The sequence below is a fragment of the Nerophis lumbriciformis genome, linkage group LG03, assembly GCF_033978685.3.
Source record: "Nerophis lumbriciformis linkage group LG03, RoL_Nlum_v2.1, whole genome shotgun sequence".
Taxonomy (NCBI): Eukaryota; Metazoa; Chordata; class Actinopteri; order Syngnathiformes; family Syngnathidae; genus Nerophis; species Nerophis lumbriciformis.
Genome location: NC_084550.2, coordinates 35905611 through 35922532, shown reverse-complemented (window position 1 = coordinate 35922532; position 16922 = coordinate 35905611). Strand labels below are relative to the sequence as shown.

Below are 16922 nucleotides of genomic sequence, written 5' to 3'. Positions count from 1 at the left end.
TGGGAAAGAATTTCACCTGAAAAGCTTAAAAAATTGGTCTCCTCATTTCCCAAATGTTTACTGAGTGTTGTTAAAAGGAAAGGCCATGTAACACAGTGGTAAAAATGCCCCTGTGACAACTTTTTTTGCAATGTGTTGCTGCCATTAAATTTTAAGTTAATGTTTATTTGCATTAAAAAAAAAGTTCCTCAGTTGGAACATTAAATATCTTGTCTTTGCAGTCTATTCAATTCAATATACGTTGAAAAGGATTTGCAAATCATTGTAGTTTTTTATTTACGAATTACACAAATAAATACACAACGTGCCAACTTCCCTGGTTTTGTGTATTTAAACATTGTTTTTGAAACAAAAATCACAATACTCCTACTCAGCCATTGATGTACAGCATAAAGTCAATTAAAAATCCACTTTGAACACACAATACTTTCTTGCTATAGCTTTTAATTGTGACTCAACACAGGAGAAAAAACCTCAAGTACGTCCAGTTATTTTTGTAGTTTTTTGTGTGACATTCATTGTAGTGTCATGAGCACTTTTAATGCAGCCACTCTATTAGTACGCTGACCAAAACAAAATCCATCCATCCATCAATCTTCTTCCGCTTATCCAAGGTTGGGTCGCGGGAGTAGCAGCCTAAGCAGGGAAGCCCAAACTTTCCTCTCCCCAGCCACTTCGTCCAGCTCTTCCCGGGGGATCCCGAGGCGTTCCCAGGCCAGCCGAATGACAGAGGAATTGAATTTAATTTGAAAACAACAAAAAAGTGACACGACACAAAACATGCGGCCATATTAAAATATTGTTTTGGCAATAACTTGGTAGTAATGTTGAGAGGCCGCAATGAGTAAGATGCATTGCTGTGTTTGAACTGCACTTATTTTTGGAATTTTGCATTATTCCTTCATGAGACAAGAATGTTTTTCCCTTTTTCACACAATCTAAATCATAAACGCTAGCAATAGGTGGCTAAAATCAATTTTGCTTATAAAGCGCTCTAAAAACATCCATCAATGTTTTAATACATGTATGTGTAATGTAATAAGACACATTCATAATAACGTAACATTTACCATAATTTGGTCATTTTAAGTATTGCTGGAACATTTTTTTTTTTAAACGCATCGAAATGATCACCATTTCCTTCAATAACACTACTAATCATGGCAGACTTGATGAGGGACAACAAAGACAACCATGGGACAAATGATGATCTGGAAACTTCTATTTTTGAGCCTGAATATAAAGAGGATGACACACTACAAGTTTTAGAAGCTGAGTGATAAACAGGTGCATCTTTAGTGAAACACGGAAGTAAGCATCCTGTAGAAGTATTGCCGAGTGCTGAACAAGAAATACAAACTAAGAACGTAATAAAATAATCAGGGACAAAATTTCTAAGATCCAAATACCACAGGCTAAACAGCGTGTGCAAACAATAAAATAGCATGTAGTATTAGTGGCCGTGGCTGTGATCTATTAAGATTGCGCCTTTTAACGATCAGCGTATATTTTGCATATTAATGAAGACAGAGATGTAAAATGGACTGCACGCCTTATTCTGCTCTTAACAGGTGCAATGCACTTTGCACACGTTTTAGCACACGGGGGCCCCTACTGTACAATGCCTGTACAAATTGTTTCTAACTTGAACACAAGTCTCATGCTGAAAGATATAAACATCCCTCTTACTGGGATGTTTATATCTTTCAGCATGAGACTTGTGTTCAATGTTTAGATAAAGAATTCAGCATAATCTCAGGTAGAAACAATTCTGAAAGAAAACAAGCATCTTGTGAAGTCCTGCTAGCAATGTCTTCAGGTCTAAATTGAATGTTAAAATTGATCAACTTCTCAGCTTTAGGCCACAACCTTCGACTATACACGTGTGAGGCATGCTTTATAATCTACAATTAACTTTTACCAACTCCATCCATCCATTTTCTACCGCTTGTCCCTTTTGAGGTCGCGGGGGGTGCTGGCGCCTATCTCAGCTGAGTTTAGGCGGAAGGCGGGTTACACCCTGGACAAGTCGCCACCTCATCGCAGGGCCAACAGATAGACAGACAACATTCACACTCACATTCACACACTAGGGCCAATTTCTAGTGTTGCCAATCAACCTATCCCCAGTTGCATGTCTTTGGTGGTGGGAGGAAGCCGGACTACCCGGAGGGAACCCACGCAGTCAAGGGGAGAACATGCAAACTCCACACAGAAGGATCCCGAGCCCGGGATTGAACTCAGGACCTTTGTATTTTGAGGCACATTAACTAACCCCTGTTCCACCGTGCTGCCCACTTTTACCAAATCAATATGTCATTATCTGCAAAACCTAGGTTACCATCATGATCAATGTGGCGTGTTACTACAAGTAGTTCCTCGGCATTAGCTTTTACATAAATATCGTGATACTTTAATATGTGGGTCACAAGATGTAAATGCAGTATTGCTGGCGGTTTTTGGATGTTTTCAGCAGGTTAGCATTAGCTTCATAATTAGCTGTGTAGTACAAGCCGTATTTTACAATTTAAACTGCACAAAAAAGTGAAAAACCTGATCTTGTCTTACCTAGGGATTGTGATGGGCAACATTTTTTATTTTAAAAGCGCAGTTGCCATTAAAAAGGAACTGCAAGTATTTTGATTCCAAAAGCAGCTTTAGTTTGCCGTGTGCTTGAAGTCACCACCAACAACTTTCAGCATCACTCTCCTGAAAAAGCCCCAAAAGAAAACCATGCCACTTCAGCCAAACGTCCGCAGCACCGTTATTTGCCATTTCTTTCAAAGCAACACTAAAAACTATTGTTTGAAAATGTGCAAAGTTGTCACAGTTTGAAGAGGCGCAAACACTTCAAATCACCACGTCAGCAGCTACGATTTGAGATATTTTCGCTAAAACCTTCCCGACTGAGGAGTTCTTGTGCCTCTGAGGGACCAGAATTTAATAATAAGCATGAACTTGTGTTGGGTGGGAACACTTTGTAGGAGGAAAAAGAAAGACGGAGGTTGGGTGGAGATAACCAAGGAGCGTGTGCTGTCCCCCAGTGGTGAGGTGTATCATGGCATATAAAGTGGTGACAACGTGGCAGTTCTTCTTCTCCATGTCGTGATCCACTGAGACCGGTCCAGGCAGGTCCAAAGATGGCGTCGGTCTTCAGTAGAAAGCAGAACACTGAAAGGTGCGTCGACATGGATGTCCGTGCGCGACGTGAGGTAGACAATCACATGACAGGTGGACGAGCGGCGGCTGTATTTGCGAAGGGGGCGGTAACAGTAGACTTACTTTCACACCTCACCAAAGTTGGTGTGGCCCGTCTCCTTGGCGTGTTCCCGCGCCTCCTTTTGTCCCACCAGGCCTGTCTGACACACCATGCAGCGCAACGCAAAGCGGTTTACGTCCGTGAACTGCCGCTTGCGGCGAGCCTCGTCCGCCAGCTCCAGGGCCTGAGCCAGGATGACGTCGTCGCATGTGGAGAAGACGGTTTGGGGCGGCGCCGCGGAGCCCTGCGCCCCTTTCTCCAGCGGGTCGTAGTGAATGCCGTCGTAGATGAGCAGCACGCGCTTGAGGTAGCCGGCGTCCTCGCCGAATCGGTCCACGCGCACCGTCTGGGTGTCCACCACGCAGATCTCGCACTGGTAGAACTTGGACAGGATGGACACCTCGATGGCGCCGCCCCACGTGTCGTCGCGCCGGATCCAGGCGCAGTACTCCTCGTTGGTCTTTCCCAGCACCGCCTCAGAGTACGCCGCCGGGTCGCTGGACACGATCTGGGCGATGAGGCCGCGCATCTCGGGGGCGCGCGCCGGCTCGTACACGCCGCCCTCCACAACGTAGTTGACGCTGGTGAAGAGGCAGGAGTTGTCCGCCGGGACCACGCGCCGCGCCAGGACCGGCGGTTTGGTCACAGAGGGATGAGCGAGCGACTTTGGCTTGTTCTTTTCCTCCTCCACTATGAGCGTGTCTCCTGAAGGGGGCGACAACACAAACAAGGTCAGTATGGGGGCATGGCTAGATCATACTTGCCAACCTTGAGACCTCCGAATTCGGGAGATGGGGGAGGCAGTGGGGTTGAGGTGGGGGGAGGGGGTTCCGGGTAGCGGGGGGTGTATATTGTAGCGTCCCGGAAGAGTTAGTGCTGCAAGGGGTTCTGGGTATTTGTTATGTTGTGTTTATGTTGTGCTACGGTGCGGGTGTTCTCCCGAAATGTGTTTGTCATTCTTGTTTGGTGTGGGTTCACGGTGTGGCGCATATTCAAGATCAGGCATGTGATTTGACCACAATGAAAAAGACTTAAAACATTTCCAGGGGTCTGGGGGACAAAGGCCCCCAGCCAGGCCCAGGTTTTTCACCAATTTAACATGCTAAAATTAACAAAGACAGCACCATTTGAAGAAAATATTTTAGTGTTTAAAGACATGAAAACATCATTAATAGAACATACCTTGCTTCAAGTTGTTTCATATGTTTTTGGCGTTTCGCATGTACTTCCAAAGCCTTGAAACCTCGTGATCCATAGTCAATATTATCATGACACCACGTGCACAAAACCTTTCCGGGACGATCGATTATCCGAATAAAATCACCGAACAAAGTCGTAACTTCCTTCTTCCCAACAGTATCAGTGATTTCCCTTTCCATCCAGTCCCATCGAAACTTATTTTTGACATGTTTATCAATTTCTTTTACTCGTAAAGCGTCCTTTCTCTCGAGAACCGACATCGTTTACATATGGAAAATGGCGGTAATAACCATTATGAATGATGACGTTATTAACGTCATCATTCATACCAGATGTCCTGATTGGTCACAAGGAACATATCGACCAATCAACTACGGCGTAATATAAACTACGTCTCGAATCTTGATATAGGGTCGGGAAAAAAACCGGAAAAACGGGAGATAATTCCCCCCCCCCCCCGAGATTAAAAAAGACGGAATTCTGACTTTAGACGGAAAAATCACATGCCTGCAAGATTCAAGATTATTTGTAACAGTGTTAAAGTTGTTTATACGGCCACCCTCAGTGTGACCTGTATGGCTGTTGATCAAGTATGCATTGCATTCAATTGTGTGTGTGTTAAAGCCGTATATATATATGACTGGGCCGGCACGCTGTGACGACAGGTTGTAGAGGACGCTAAAGGCAGTGCCCTTAAGGCACGCCCCCAATATTGTTGTCCGGGTGGAAATCGGTGGAAATTCGGGAGAATGGTTGCCCCGGGAGATTTTCAGGAGGGGCACTGAAATTCGTGAGTCTCCCGGGAAAATTGAGAGGGTTGGCAAGTATGGGCTAGATGCAACACACCAGCCAAACTCGACGTCAGGGGTGCCCATTACGTCAATCGCAAGCTACCGCTCGATCGTGGAGTGTGTGTCAGTCGATCGCCAGCCAGGCATTAAAAAAAATAGACCTAAAAATGATCGATCATCAATCTTCACCAAGATGTCACTTTCGTCACTTAATGACATTCACGGCACCCGAGGGTCTTGTGAGATGACACTGGCTGCTGCCAGATCATAATTAATAAAAAATGACCGACAAAAAGGCGACAAACACTTTTTATTTCAACACTCTCGCGCCATACCTGCAGTCAAAACTCTAAAGACCGACTGCACAGTTCCTATCTTCACAATAAAAGCCCTGCTTCATCCTGCCTGTCCTAATAAAATAAGAGTCTCAGAAAGCTAGCGTGCACAAGCTAGCAAGCTACAGAGTTTGCCGCCAATTTATTTCTTGTAAAGTGTATACAAACGAGTATGGAAGCTGGACAAATAAGATGCCAAATACCAGAGGACTTTTTTTCCCCCTCCATTTGAAAATGTGGACGTTATCAGCACTAATGTCTGATTCCAATCAATGCAAGTCATTAGAATCAGGTAAAACACCAACTTATATTCGTGTCTTCATGAAAGAAAAGAATCTGTGTTAAACATGCTTGTACTATCATTAAACACCATTAACTTAACAAAAACGTATCGTTCATAAATAAATACATATAAATTATATATATGAATGAGGTTAGGGTTGACTTTATCATAAAAGTATCTTGCCTGCAGAAAAAGTGCTCTAAGTGCTCCGCCAAAGTCGGCCTGCACAATTTTGGGAGAAAACCTATATAGATTGTTTTTCTCCATATTTAATTTCTCCTCGGGGATTAATAAAGTATTTCTGATTCTGATTCTGATATTTCTCCATATTCTTCATATTAGGGTTGTATGGTATACCGGTACCAGTATAGTGTCGTGATATAATGAATAAAAAACGGTACTATCCTTTGTTTAAAAAGTACCAGCAATGTCACGAGCAGAGGAGCATGTTTGGCAGCGCACAATCACGGAGTACTTACCGTACTTAGAAAAGGGAGAACAGACGCATTTAGGCCTAAAAACTAAGCTATAACACTGAAACGCCCTCAGGAAGAGGTGCTTTAAGACATGTCTAGCTAGCTAGCAGCGAACATCCATCCGCAGTCGGCAGTGTTTTAGCTACTTCTAATCACTAATCCTGGCCTCCATGGCGACAAATAAAATAAGTTTCTTACAAGTATCATCCCTGCAGGATGAGGAAAAGCTAAACATGTTTCACTACACACCGCAGGAGGATACAATAGCTCACCGGCGTCACCGCTAATTAAAAGCTGGCTCGCCAAGGGTGGATCTACACCTGACATCCACTGTAATGATACCAAGTACAAGAGTGTATCTAGTCGATTCTACTATGATTACATCGATATGTTTTATCATCACAATCTTTTTTCCTTTTTTAAAAATTCATATTATGTTTATAAACTCAGGAAATACGTCCCTGGACACATGAGGACTTTGAATATGACCAATGTATGATCCTGTAACTACTTGGTATCGTATCGATACCTAAATTTGTGGTATCATCCAAAACTAATGTAAAGTATCAAACAACAGAAGAACAAGTGATTATTACATTTTAACAGAAATGTAGATAGAACATGTTAAAGAGAAAGTAACCAGATATTAAAAGTAAATGAACAAGTAGAATAATTAATTTTCTATCACTTGACAAAATAATAGAATGATAAATGACAATATGTTACTGTGGTCAGCAAACTAATTAGGAGCCTTTGTTTGCTTACTGACTACTAAAAGACAAGTTGTCTAGTATGGTCACTATTTTATTTAAGGACAAAATTGCAATAAGAACCATGTGTTTAATGTACCCTTAGATTTTTTGTTAAAATAAAGCTAATAATGCCATTTTTTGCGGTACACTTTATTTAGAAAAGTATCGAAATAAATTTTGGTACCGGTACCAAAATATTGGTATTGGGACAAATCTTGTGTATAATGTAATCAGAATATATATAAATCATGAAAGTAACCATTTAAAAGGATACAAAGTTTATTTATCTTTACTTAAGAATTACAGTGTAATCAATTAGAGGGTAAATAACTTTTATCCTAAATAAATAAACAATTTAAATAGATTGTCATTTATGTAAGCAAAAATCTAACAAATATTGAACATTTCACATTTTCCCAGTTGGAAAAACTAGGTCGAGTTGTCTTTGTTTGTTCACGGCATTCTCACTGGCTCGCCCGTGTTGATGGGCTTATACTGCCCCTCCAGTTTGAAGCTGGAATATTTCTATGACGGGACATTTGATATTGTAGTCATATTTGTCCCTCAAAATTTTTGTTACTCTGTGGAACTTCTCACTCGAGTTGTGAGGCTCTCTGTACGGGCTTCCTGTGTGTGTACAGTTTTGCCCACCCAGACAAAGACTGTGGATGAGTGAAAAGAGGGCTCACTGTGTTCAGTTAAATAATAACAAGAATAATTGTATTGTTTTTTGTTTTGTTTCGGTGTATAAATGGACCCCGGGATGCAGACACAACAGGCAAGTGCAGAAAAGAATCCCGCTTCATTCGGGAAACACAGGTAAACACAAAAACAAAGATGTGCAGCCAGGAAGTGCACAACTGAACGTCAGGTGTACAAAGCACACCTGTTGTTTGAGGTACAAAGCAAAACAATCCAGTCCTGAAAAGCATCCTGATTGGCAATCAGGGACAGGCGTTCCCTGATTGCTAATCAGGGAACGCCTGTCTTCATTTGCTACCAGAGTAGTGGTAGCAAATGAAGGCAAACAGGAAGTGGAATGAAAAATAAGAGTGCTGGACAGGAAATAATGCAAAATACAAGGAACTAAAAACTGTCATGTGACATCATGATAGGTCGTACAAGAAAGTACAAACTGACAACAAGATGATCTTCGTTATTGCAGGTGTCCTACCCGACTTAATGGGGTAGTCCTTGAGGTGGGCGTCCCCGTTTCGCAGGTCCAGGCTGGAGGGCGGGTAGCCCACCATGATTTTCTGCACCTCGCAGGGGATTCCCGTCAGCTCCTCCACTTTCCTCTTCAACTCTCGCACGCACGACTGGTGAGTCAAGCCCTGCATGACATGGCTGCCATTCTTGGTCTTGCAGCGAAGGCGCAACATCCTGCCTGAGGAGGCAAAATCGTTGAATGATGATAATAATAATTGGAGTATTGACAGACACACATATTACAATTCACAGTGCATCACGTTCTTGCTCCTTGAGCCTTCACTCAACTGCAGAGTGTACCAAACAGCTATTGAATATTTTAGTCATCTAGCGATTAGTTTGTTTGATTAATCGTGTAATCGGATTAAACCCACTTCATATCCTCAATGTGTATTTTAGGGAAACAATATTTCTGCTTGCCATTACTTTGATTATTTTTTTGAATAAATGCACATGCTTAACATTAAAATTGCACTTTTAAAAAGTATGCACAAATCTAAATTAAAGAAAAACTGCTGCATTGCTCTTGTGTGTGCTCTATTACAGGAGTTTGTGTATTTTGAGTTCCAGGGACTCCATGTGGTCTGGATTGTATCCATTTTTGTTACTTACACTCAATTAATTGAAACAAACAACTCAAAACTTTTTTCTAATCAAATTAATCATTGCAGCCCTAATTAGAGACAAGCTGTAAGCACAGGTGAGGCTTTCATTTACACTAATCCAATATATCAGTTTTTAAACCCTAAATATTTACCGATGGCTGTATTGTATTCTAATCACATTCTTATCATTTTTAGGAACGATTGGATTTAAAAAAAATGTGTAATACATCTATAAACATTAAAACAATATTTCTACAATGTCTGTAGTCTGAAGGAAGATGTACAACGTCGCTGAGAATTTTGTCCGCAAACTAAAGTCTGCAGGGTCGATTCCCTTTACATGTACTCACTAGTTGTGTATTTCCTACTGTGAAACATGTACATGTACTCCCTTGTGGTGTATTTCCTACAGTGATACATGGACATGACTCACTAGTGGTGTACTTCCTACTGTGATACATATACACTCACTCGTGGTGTATTTCCTACAGTGATACATGTACATGTACTCACTAGTGGTGCATTTCCTACTGTGATACATGTACTCACTAGTGGTGCATTTCCTACTGTGATACATGTACTCACTAGTGGTGCATTTCCTACTGTGATACATGTACTCACTAGTGGTGTATTTCCTACGGTGATGACTTCAACCAGTGGTTACCAAAGTCCAGCTAGCTTTATTATTTCCTATTACTTCTTAAAGAAAAATATGAAATGTTACAACTTAAAGTCCCAGAAGAGTGGAAAAACAAGTTGCCTCTATATCAAAGCTATTATCATATACATCTTATTTGTGACGCCAAAAGACCTCCAAAGTTTGAGTACACATATATATGATCAAAATAGTATCAATCTCAAGGAGATTCTCGAGACATTTTGAGAGATAATGAGGAAGGCAGTCACGTGACCCGTGACGTAGAGGAGGAACCATAGATCCTTTCCCCATCAACATCAAAGCTAATCAAGCAGACTTTGTGAGAGCCAACAACGATTACTTTGTGTTCGAGCTCAAAAATATAAGGTTCTGGATCATAATTTTTCCCAGAGGATGAGCAATAAATTCTACGGATGTTGCTTTATTTTAACACTATAGCATTAGCAGCATTGCTAGGTGCTAAAGATACAAACTAACCATAATAAACCAAAAACCTGTACAATCTTCACTCTCGCTGGGATGCCGACTGACGGGACAGTGTGCCAACAATAGCAGCGTAAGCTAGCATTACCTCTCTGCTATCAATGCGCCGCTAAATCAGTCTGTCTGCGTTAGCGCTTATAATAATATCGCTCATATTTGGTTCATTTTAAGGTCACGACATGTAAATAGAGTATTGGCGCTTTCTGGATGTTTTTAGAGAGAGTATGACTCAATTGTTATATATTGATTTACGATTTAAAATGCTTAAAATAGCTGAAATAAAAAATATTTATTTCCAATTTTTGCGTATTTCTATGGTCAAAGTGCAGAAGTGTTACTCCAGTGACCTATAATCTACAGAAATTGGCAAAGATATTCGGTGCAAAATATTCAAAATGGCTGACTGAATTTGTGGCACTTTGTGATGTTTAGGTGGTATTTTCACATGCTTTGCAGATTGTAAATACAAACAATGAAACACAAATAAGCATGTAAATTCAACTTGTTTTTCCAGTCCACTGCTACATTAAGATATAAAATTAAGCTATCATACTAATATAAATGCCATCGTTGACATTTTATTTATACTGTTTGGCATGACTTCAACTACTTTTGAGGGGCTAAATTAACTAAAAAGTGAAGAATATCCAATATTTCAATGAAAACAGGCAAGGAAAACCCCTGTTTTAAACGATCGTAAGGTTTATTTTTATATTATCTAATCCTGTTAGAACAGACCTGGGCATTCTACGGCCCGCGGGCCACATCCGGCCCTTTGTACGTCTCTGTCCGGCCAATCATAAATTACAAAATAAATTTTAAAAAGTATCTATCTTGAGTGTGCAATACAACGGTGCTGCTTTTGTTTTGAAAAGCGTTATTTGTATTACTTCCGTGTGGACGTATGCTCGTGCGCGATTGTGAGTGAATGTGAACAGCGGCAATCACAAATTACAAAATAAATCAAAAAAAACATCTATGTCGTGCGTGCAATACAACTGTGCCGCTTTTATTTTGAAAAGTGTTATTTATGGGCGTATGTCCGTGTGTAACCTGTGTAACCTGTGAGTGAAGGTGCACAGCGACAAGTGATGCCCGGTTATCCCCGAGACGCTAAAAAAAGAAAAGTTGATGACGAATGGCGTGTTTTCAACAAGACATGGACTGCCAAGTATTTCTTTACAGAAATTAAAGGTAAAGCCGTGTGCTTAATTTGTGGTACACAGGTTGATGTGTTTAAAGAATAGTGTAACGACCTGCTGAAGTTGATGTTGTGTTCTTGAGTTGCGGAAATGAGGAGTGAGGATAGACGTGCGTGTGGAAGGAACGAGATAAGTTGAGCTGTGTTAGTATAGGTTGTTCAATAAAAGTTTAAAAAGAGCGTCAGACTTGGTGTGCACTTCTGGATGCTACAATTGGTGTCAGAAGTAAAACTTTGCGCATACTGCCGCTGCTTGTGTGAGCATACTGCGCTGCTTGTGTGCTCAGCCTGCTACGTCATCGGGAGGTACGTGCCACGATGTTTCCTGGCGACTTTGTCAAGATTGAACGGGAGGGGAAGGACATTGAGTGGGGACTTAAGGTGCCGGCAGCGACTGCAGATGTCTGTGTGAATCCCGGACGTGAGGAGCTCGTCGCAAGGAGAGAGAGGGAGGAAGGAGAGGCAGCGTCTATAAGTGCAGCGCACGGCTTGGCATGAGGGAATTCCGCCCTCAAAGAAGACTCCCAGGTTTGATGGCAAGGCGAACTGGGAGGCATTTCATCCCACTTCTGACACCAATTGTAGCATCCAGAAGAAGTGCACACCAAGTCTGATGCTCTTTTTAAACTTTTATTGAGCAACCTATACTAACACAGCTCAACTTATCTCGTTCTTTCCACACGCACGTCTATCCTCACTCCTCATTTCCGCAACAACAACGCTTCCTCCTCCTTCGCCAATCACCTTACAGGTGTGCTACGTTCACAACAAAGAGGATGCAGGATAAAGTGACAGAAATTTAAATGTTTGCATTGTATTATACATCAGGAAGTGTTGCGTAAGAAAGTGTTAAAAATAAAACCATCAAAAGCCATCTGCTTTTGTATAAAGATAAGTTAGGTTAAATGAAAATATAATAATAATAATTATTATTTATCTTACGGTATATCAAAAATAATTTGAGCAAAATTTAATTGAAACATTGTCGGTGTGGCCCTCCAGCAGTGCTCGGGTTGCTCATGCGGCCCCCGGTACAAATTAATTGCCAACCCGTGTTAGAACCTCCTCAGTAATGTAGGCTAGTTTTAACCAAGATTTAAGGTGTACGTTCTGTACTTATTCGAAAAGTTTAATATGTGCTATTGTCCATGCATCACAATTGGAGATCGACCATTGTCGGCACCGATATTTGGCATTTTGACCCATATCTACAGTACAGGTCAAAAGTTTGGACACACCTTCTCATTCAATGTGTTTTCATGACTATTTACATTGTCACTGAAGGCATCACAACTATGAACGAACACATGTGGAGTTATGTACTTAACAAAAAAAGGTGAAATAACTGAACACATGTTTTATATTCTAGTTTCTTCAAAATAGCCCCTCTGCTCCGATTACTTTTTCGCACACTCTTGGCATTCTCTCAATGAGCTCCAAGAGGTAGTTACCTGAAATGGTTTTCACTTCACAGGTGTGCTTGAAGCTCATCGAGATAATGCCAAGAGTGTGCAAAGCAGTAATCAGAGTAAAGGGTGGCTATTTTGAAGAAACTAGAATATATAACAAGTTTTCAGTAATTTCACTTTTTTTAAGTACATAACTCCACATGCGTTCATAGTTTTGATGCCTTCAGTGACAATCTACAATGTAAATAGTCATGAAAATGGTAAATAGGTTGTACTTGTATTGCGCTTTTCTACCTTTTTAAGGAACTCAAAGCGCTTTGACACTATTTCCACATTCACACACACACACACACACACACACATTCACACACTGATGGCAGGAGCTGCCATGCACTGCACTAACCAGGCTCATCAGGAGCAAGGGTGAAGTGCCTTGCTCAAGGACACAACGGACGTGACTAGGATGGTAGAAGGTGGGGATTGAACCAGTAACTAGGGATGTCCTGATCCGATATTTGGATCGGATCGGCCGCCGATATTTGCCAAAAAATGCGTATCGGCAAGGCATGGGAAAATGCCGATCCAGATCCAGTTTAAAAAAAACTCCGCTCCGTGTTTTCCAACGCACCTATTTAAATAATACATTCCACTTTTCTGCTGCTCCCTAACTTCCGTTCCGCATTTTCCAGCACACCTTCAACACATCCACAGGTCTGTGGATTCTCACGCAGTTGCTTTTAGCTGCTGGCATTACACAACAGGCTCTTCTAACTCTTTCCTGTCTCTCCCTCTCACAGACAGCAAGCACAACTTCTTACACACGTTACATACTGTCACGACATACGTCACATACTGTCACGTCATACGTCACATACTGTCACGTCATACGTCACATACGTATACGTCCTCTCCCAGCAGAGAGGTAGCAGCATGGCTAACGTTAGCTGTGATGCTAGCGCAGCCGTGTGACCAACGTTCTCTCTAAGGTGCGCGCTTGTGCAATTGCGCATTGCTCAAACGTCCTCTGCGCATAGCAATCATATGCCACGCACAAAATCAAATAAAAAAAATAAGCGCATAACAATTTTCGACACACAGACATGACAGAGAAAACAGTTTTCGTCATCATTGTTCAAATATTGTATCTCCATTCGGTGCCACACGTCCACACCATCAAAATACCGAGGCAAACATTTCCACATCAACACCGTATGAAAAAATTAGTGATTTTTTTAGTTGTGATTTCCTTCTCTGCATGAAAGTTTAAAAGTAGCATATATTAATGCAGTATGAAGAAGAATGTTTTAATGTAGACATGCAAGCCTTGAAAGAAAATTTTGAAAATCAAGACTACATTTCCTGCAAATGGGTGCATTTCTACCCTATATTTTAACTTTAGATTTATTCTCATATCAAACTCTTTTGGCTGTCTTTTTGACACTTACATCCGGCGCCCCCCCTCCACACCCTGGATTATAAATAATGTAAATAATTCAATGTGATTATCTTGTGTGATGACTGTATTATGATGATAGTATATATCTGATAGTATATATCTGTATCATGAATCAATTTAAGTGGACCCCGACTTAAACAAGTTGAAAAACTTATTCGGGTGTTACCATTTAGTGGTCAATTGTACGGAATATGTACTTCACTGTGCAACCTACTAATAAAAGTCTCAATCAATCAATCAAAACTCACAGAATCATCATACTGCTGTGATTATATGCATCAAGTGTTCATTCAAGGCTAAGGCAAAATATCGATATATATCGTGTATCGCAATATGGCCTTAAAATATCGCAATATTAAAAAAAGGCCATATCGCCCTAGTTCAATGCCATTTCTGTTTGTCATGTATAATTTTGTCTATTTTGTGTTTATCCTTGAATAAACAGGTCAGTTTCTTGTTACCAACCATTGTGTATTATTCAAACTCACCTAATTCAGCTAGCTAGTTGTTATCAAGAGTACTAAAACCCTTTTCAACATGATTCTGACAACTAAGTAGGCTAAATAACTTTAAACTTTAATACATGCTCGGATAGGCCAGTATCGGTACCGGTATCGGATCGGAAGTGCAAAAACAATATCGGTATCGGATCGGAAGTGCAAAAACCTGGATCGGGACATCCCTACCAGTAACCCTCAGATTGCTGGCACGGCCACTCTCCCAACTTCGCCACGCCGTCCCCAAAATAAAGAAAACGCATTGAATGAGGAGGTGTGTCCTAACTTTTGGCCTGTGCTGTATATCAGCCTCTATTTTATCGTATACAACAAAACTACATAATCAGATACAATATACACACATATGGTACCAGTGTTTAAAAAAATAAAAAAATATTCTAAAAAATACTTTTCCTACGAGCTTGCACGCTTGTACACAGAATCTCTCGTGCTCAGCTTTCAAAACTTCCGTTGTTTTTTTTTTTACAGGGGAATCCAGTTTTTGTCCTCCTTCCTGTGTTTTACCGGTTCTGTTTTGTTGCGCTACTGCAACGATCAAGCTCATTTAAAAAGTGCAGCGAAAGTCATGTTACATGATTCAATCAAATAACGCAAGAAAAGATATCTCGGCCAAAAATCACAGCTTTGTGTAAATCTATTGACAAGTAGGAGACTTATTATATACATAAAGAAGAGGCAGCATTCTTGTACTTTCTGTAACATACAGGAAGAATTGTCAGCCATCTTGAAAAATGTCTCAACTACAATTTACGTGAACATCCATCCATCCATCCATCCATTTCCTACCGCTTATTCCCTTTGGGACAATTTCATTTAAATATTCGCAATATTGCAAGGTGCCTCACAAGGAAACCTTACCATATGCTATAAACTGCTATGCAATTGAGTGGACGGCGAATTATTTTAACCAATTTTCCAGTGGAGATTTGCCATATTTTGCAATGCAAATGTTGATGCTCCTCTCATACACACGTAATAGAGGTAACCTAACCACAACATTAGCGCCACATGAAACATTATGTCGCTACTGGTCTAACGTTTCCAAAATAATAGGTTAAAAAACAATTACTAACTCCTATTCATATTTAAATAACTTTTACTGTAAATGTTGGCTATCAGCCTCTTTGACTACTAATAATCGGTATCTACTCACAATAAGTGATCTGGCGATGACAATGCACACTAACATAATAGGGGGAAAAACAGCTGACAGCAACATTGTTTTGTTTCACTCTTTTGTTCGAACACTTTTAACACCGACGCTTTAAAACGCTACGGAAAGTGTACCAAGTTTTTCCAATTCCATCCATTAAACATCCCGTTAAATACTGAGCAGCGTTAATTTGTACGTAACTTATTGGCGGCGCTAAATGTGTGCTGAGCTGAAGCTAACCTGCGCTAGCATGCTAACCTGGCTAATAACTGAACGCTGAGCGGAGAGTTGCCGCCAAAACGACTCAGCTTCGTCTCGTTGGCGACAAAAAGACAACGCGTCAGTCAAATAAAGACGGTTAAGGGCGCATTCATGACGTCACTTCTAATTTGCTCTTACTTGTCGACGACTTGCTGCCTCGCCTCAAACAAAAAAACGACCACTTCGAAGGGCTGTTACGTCATTACGCGCGGGCGACGTCACGACGCTGCGACTACCGTAAACCCTCTAATAATTCCTCAAAACGTTTAAGAAAAACAACCATTTTAAAAGAACAACCCAGTAGGGATGGGCGATACCACACTTTTAGGATTCGATACGATACAGATACCTTTTCTTGCATTTTCATCGATACCGATACCGATACCATTAATTTCTTATTGGCAATTTTTGTCAGTCAAAAATATTATTACTATTGTTATTATTTAAGACAAATCACAAGACAAATACAGACCATTTATACCACATTTATTATGGTCATCCATCCATCCATCCATCTTCCTCCGCTTATCCGAGGTCGGGTCGCGGGGGCAGCAGCCTAAGCAGGGAAGCCCACACTTCCCTCTCCCCAGCCACTTCGTCCAGCTCCTCCCGGGGGATCCCGAAGCGTTCCCAGGCCAGCCGGGAGACATAGTCTTCCCAACGTGTCCTGGGTCTTCCCCGTGGCCTCCTACCGGTCGGACGTGCCCGAAACACCTCCCGAGGGAGGCGTTCGGGTGGCATCCTGACCAGATGCCCGAACTACCTCATCTGGCTCCTCTCGATGTGGAGGAGCAGCGGCTTTACTTTGAGCTCCCCCCGGATGACAGAGCTTCTCACCCTATCTCTAAGGGAGAGCCCCGCCACCCGGCGGAG

The 16922-nt window shown here is 41.3% G+C and overlaps 1 protein-coding gene across 2 annotated transcripts; it reads right to left on the bottom strand.

The window, feature by feature from the left end:
* Positions 1 to 16278, bottom strand: yod1 (YOD1 deubiquitinase). 2 transcript variants are annotated; one of them, XM_061937672.1, is made up of 3 exons: positions 16188 to 16278; positions 8271 to 8483; positions 1 to 3964 (listed from the first exon to the last, which is right to left on the bottom strand). In XM_061937672.1, the coding sequence occupies exons 2-3, from the start codon at positions 8476 to 8478 to the stop codon at positions 3285 to 3287; spliced, it is 888 nt and encodes a 295-aa protein (XP_061793656.1). In that variant the 5' UTR covers positions 8479 to 8483; positions 16188 to 16278; the 3' UTR covers positions 1 to 3284. The 2 variants fall into 2 exon arrangements, with proteins under 2 accessions (XP_061793656.1, XP_061793657.1); XM_061937673.1 differs by having other exon boundaries at positions 16047 to 16188.
* Between the last annotated feature and the right edge of the window lie 644 nt (positions 16279 to 16922).

Coding starts and splice junctions, on each gene's coding strand:
- yod1 (XM_061937672.1), bottom strand. CDS start 8,478: ATGTTGCGCCTTCGCTGCAAGACCAAGAATGGCAGCCATGTCATGCAG. Junction 3,965..8,270: donor GGACTACCCCATTAAGTCGG/GTAGGACACCTG, acceptor CGCCCCCTTCAG/GAGACACGCTCATAGTGGAG.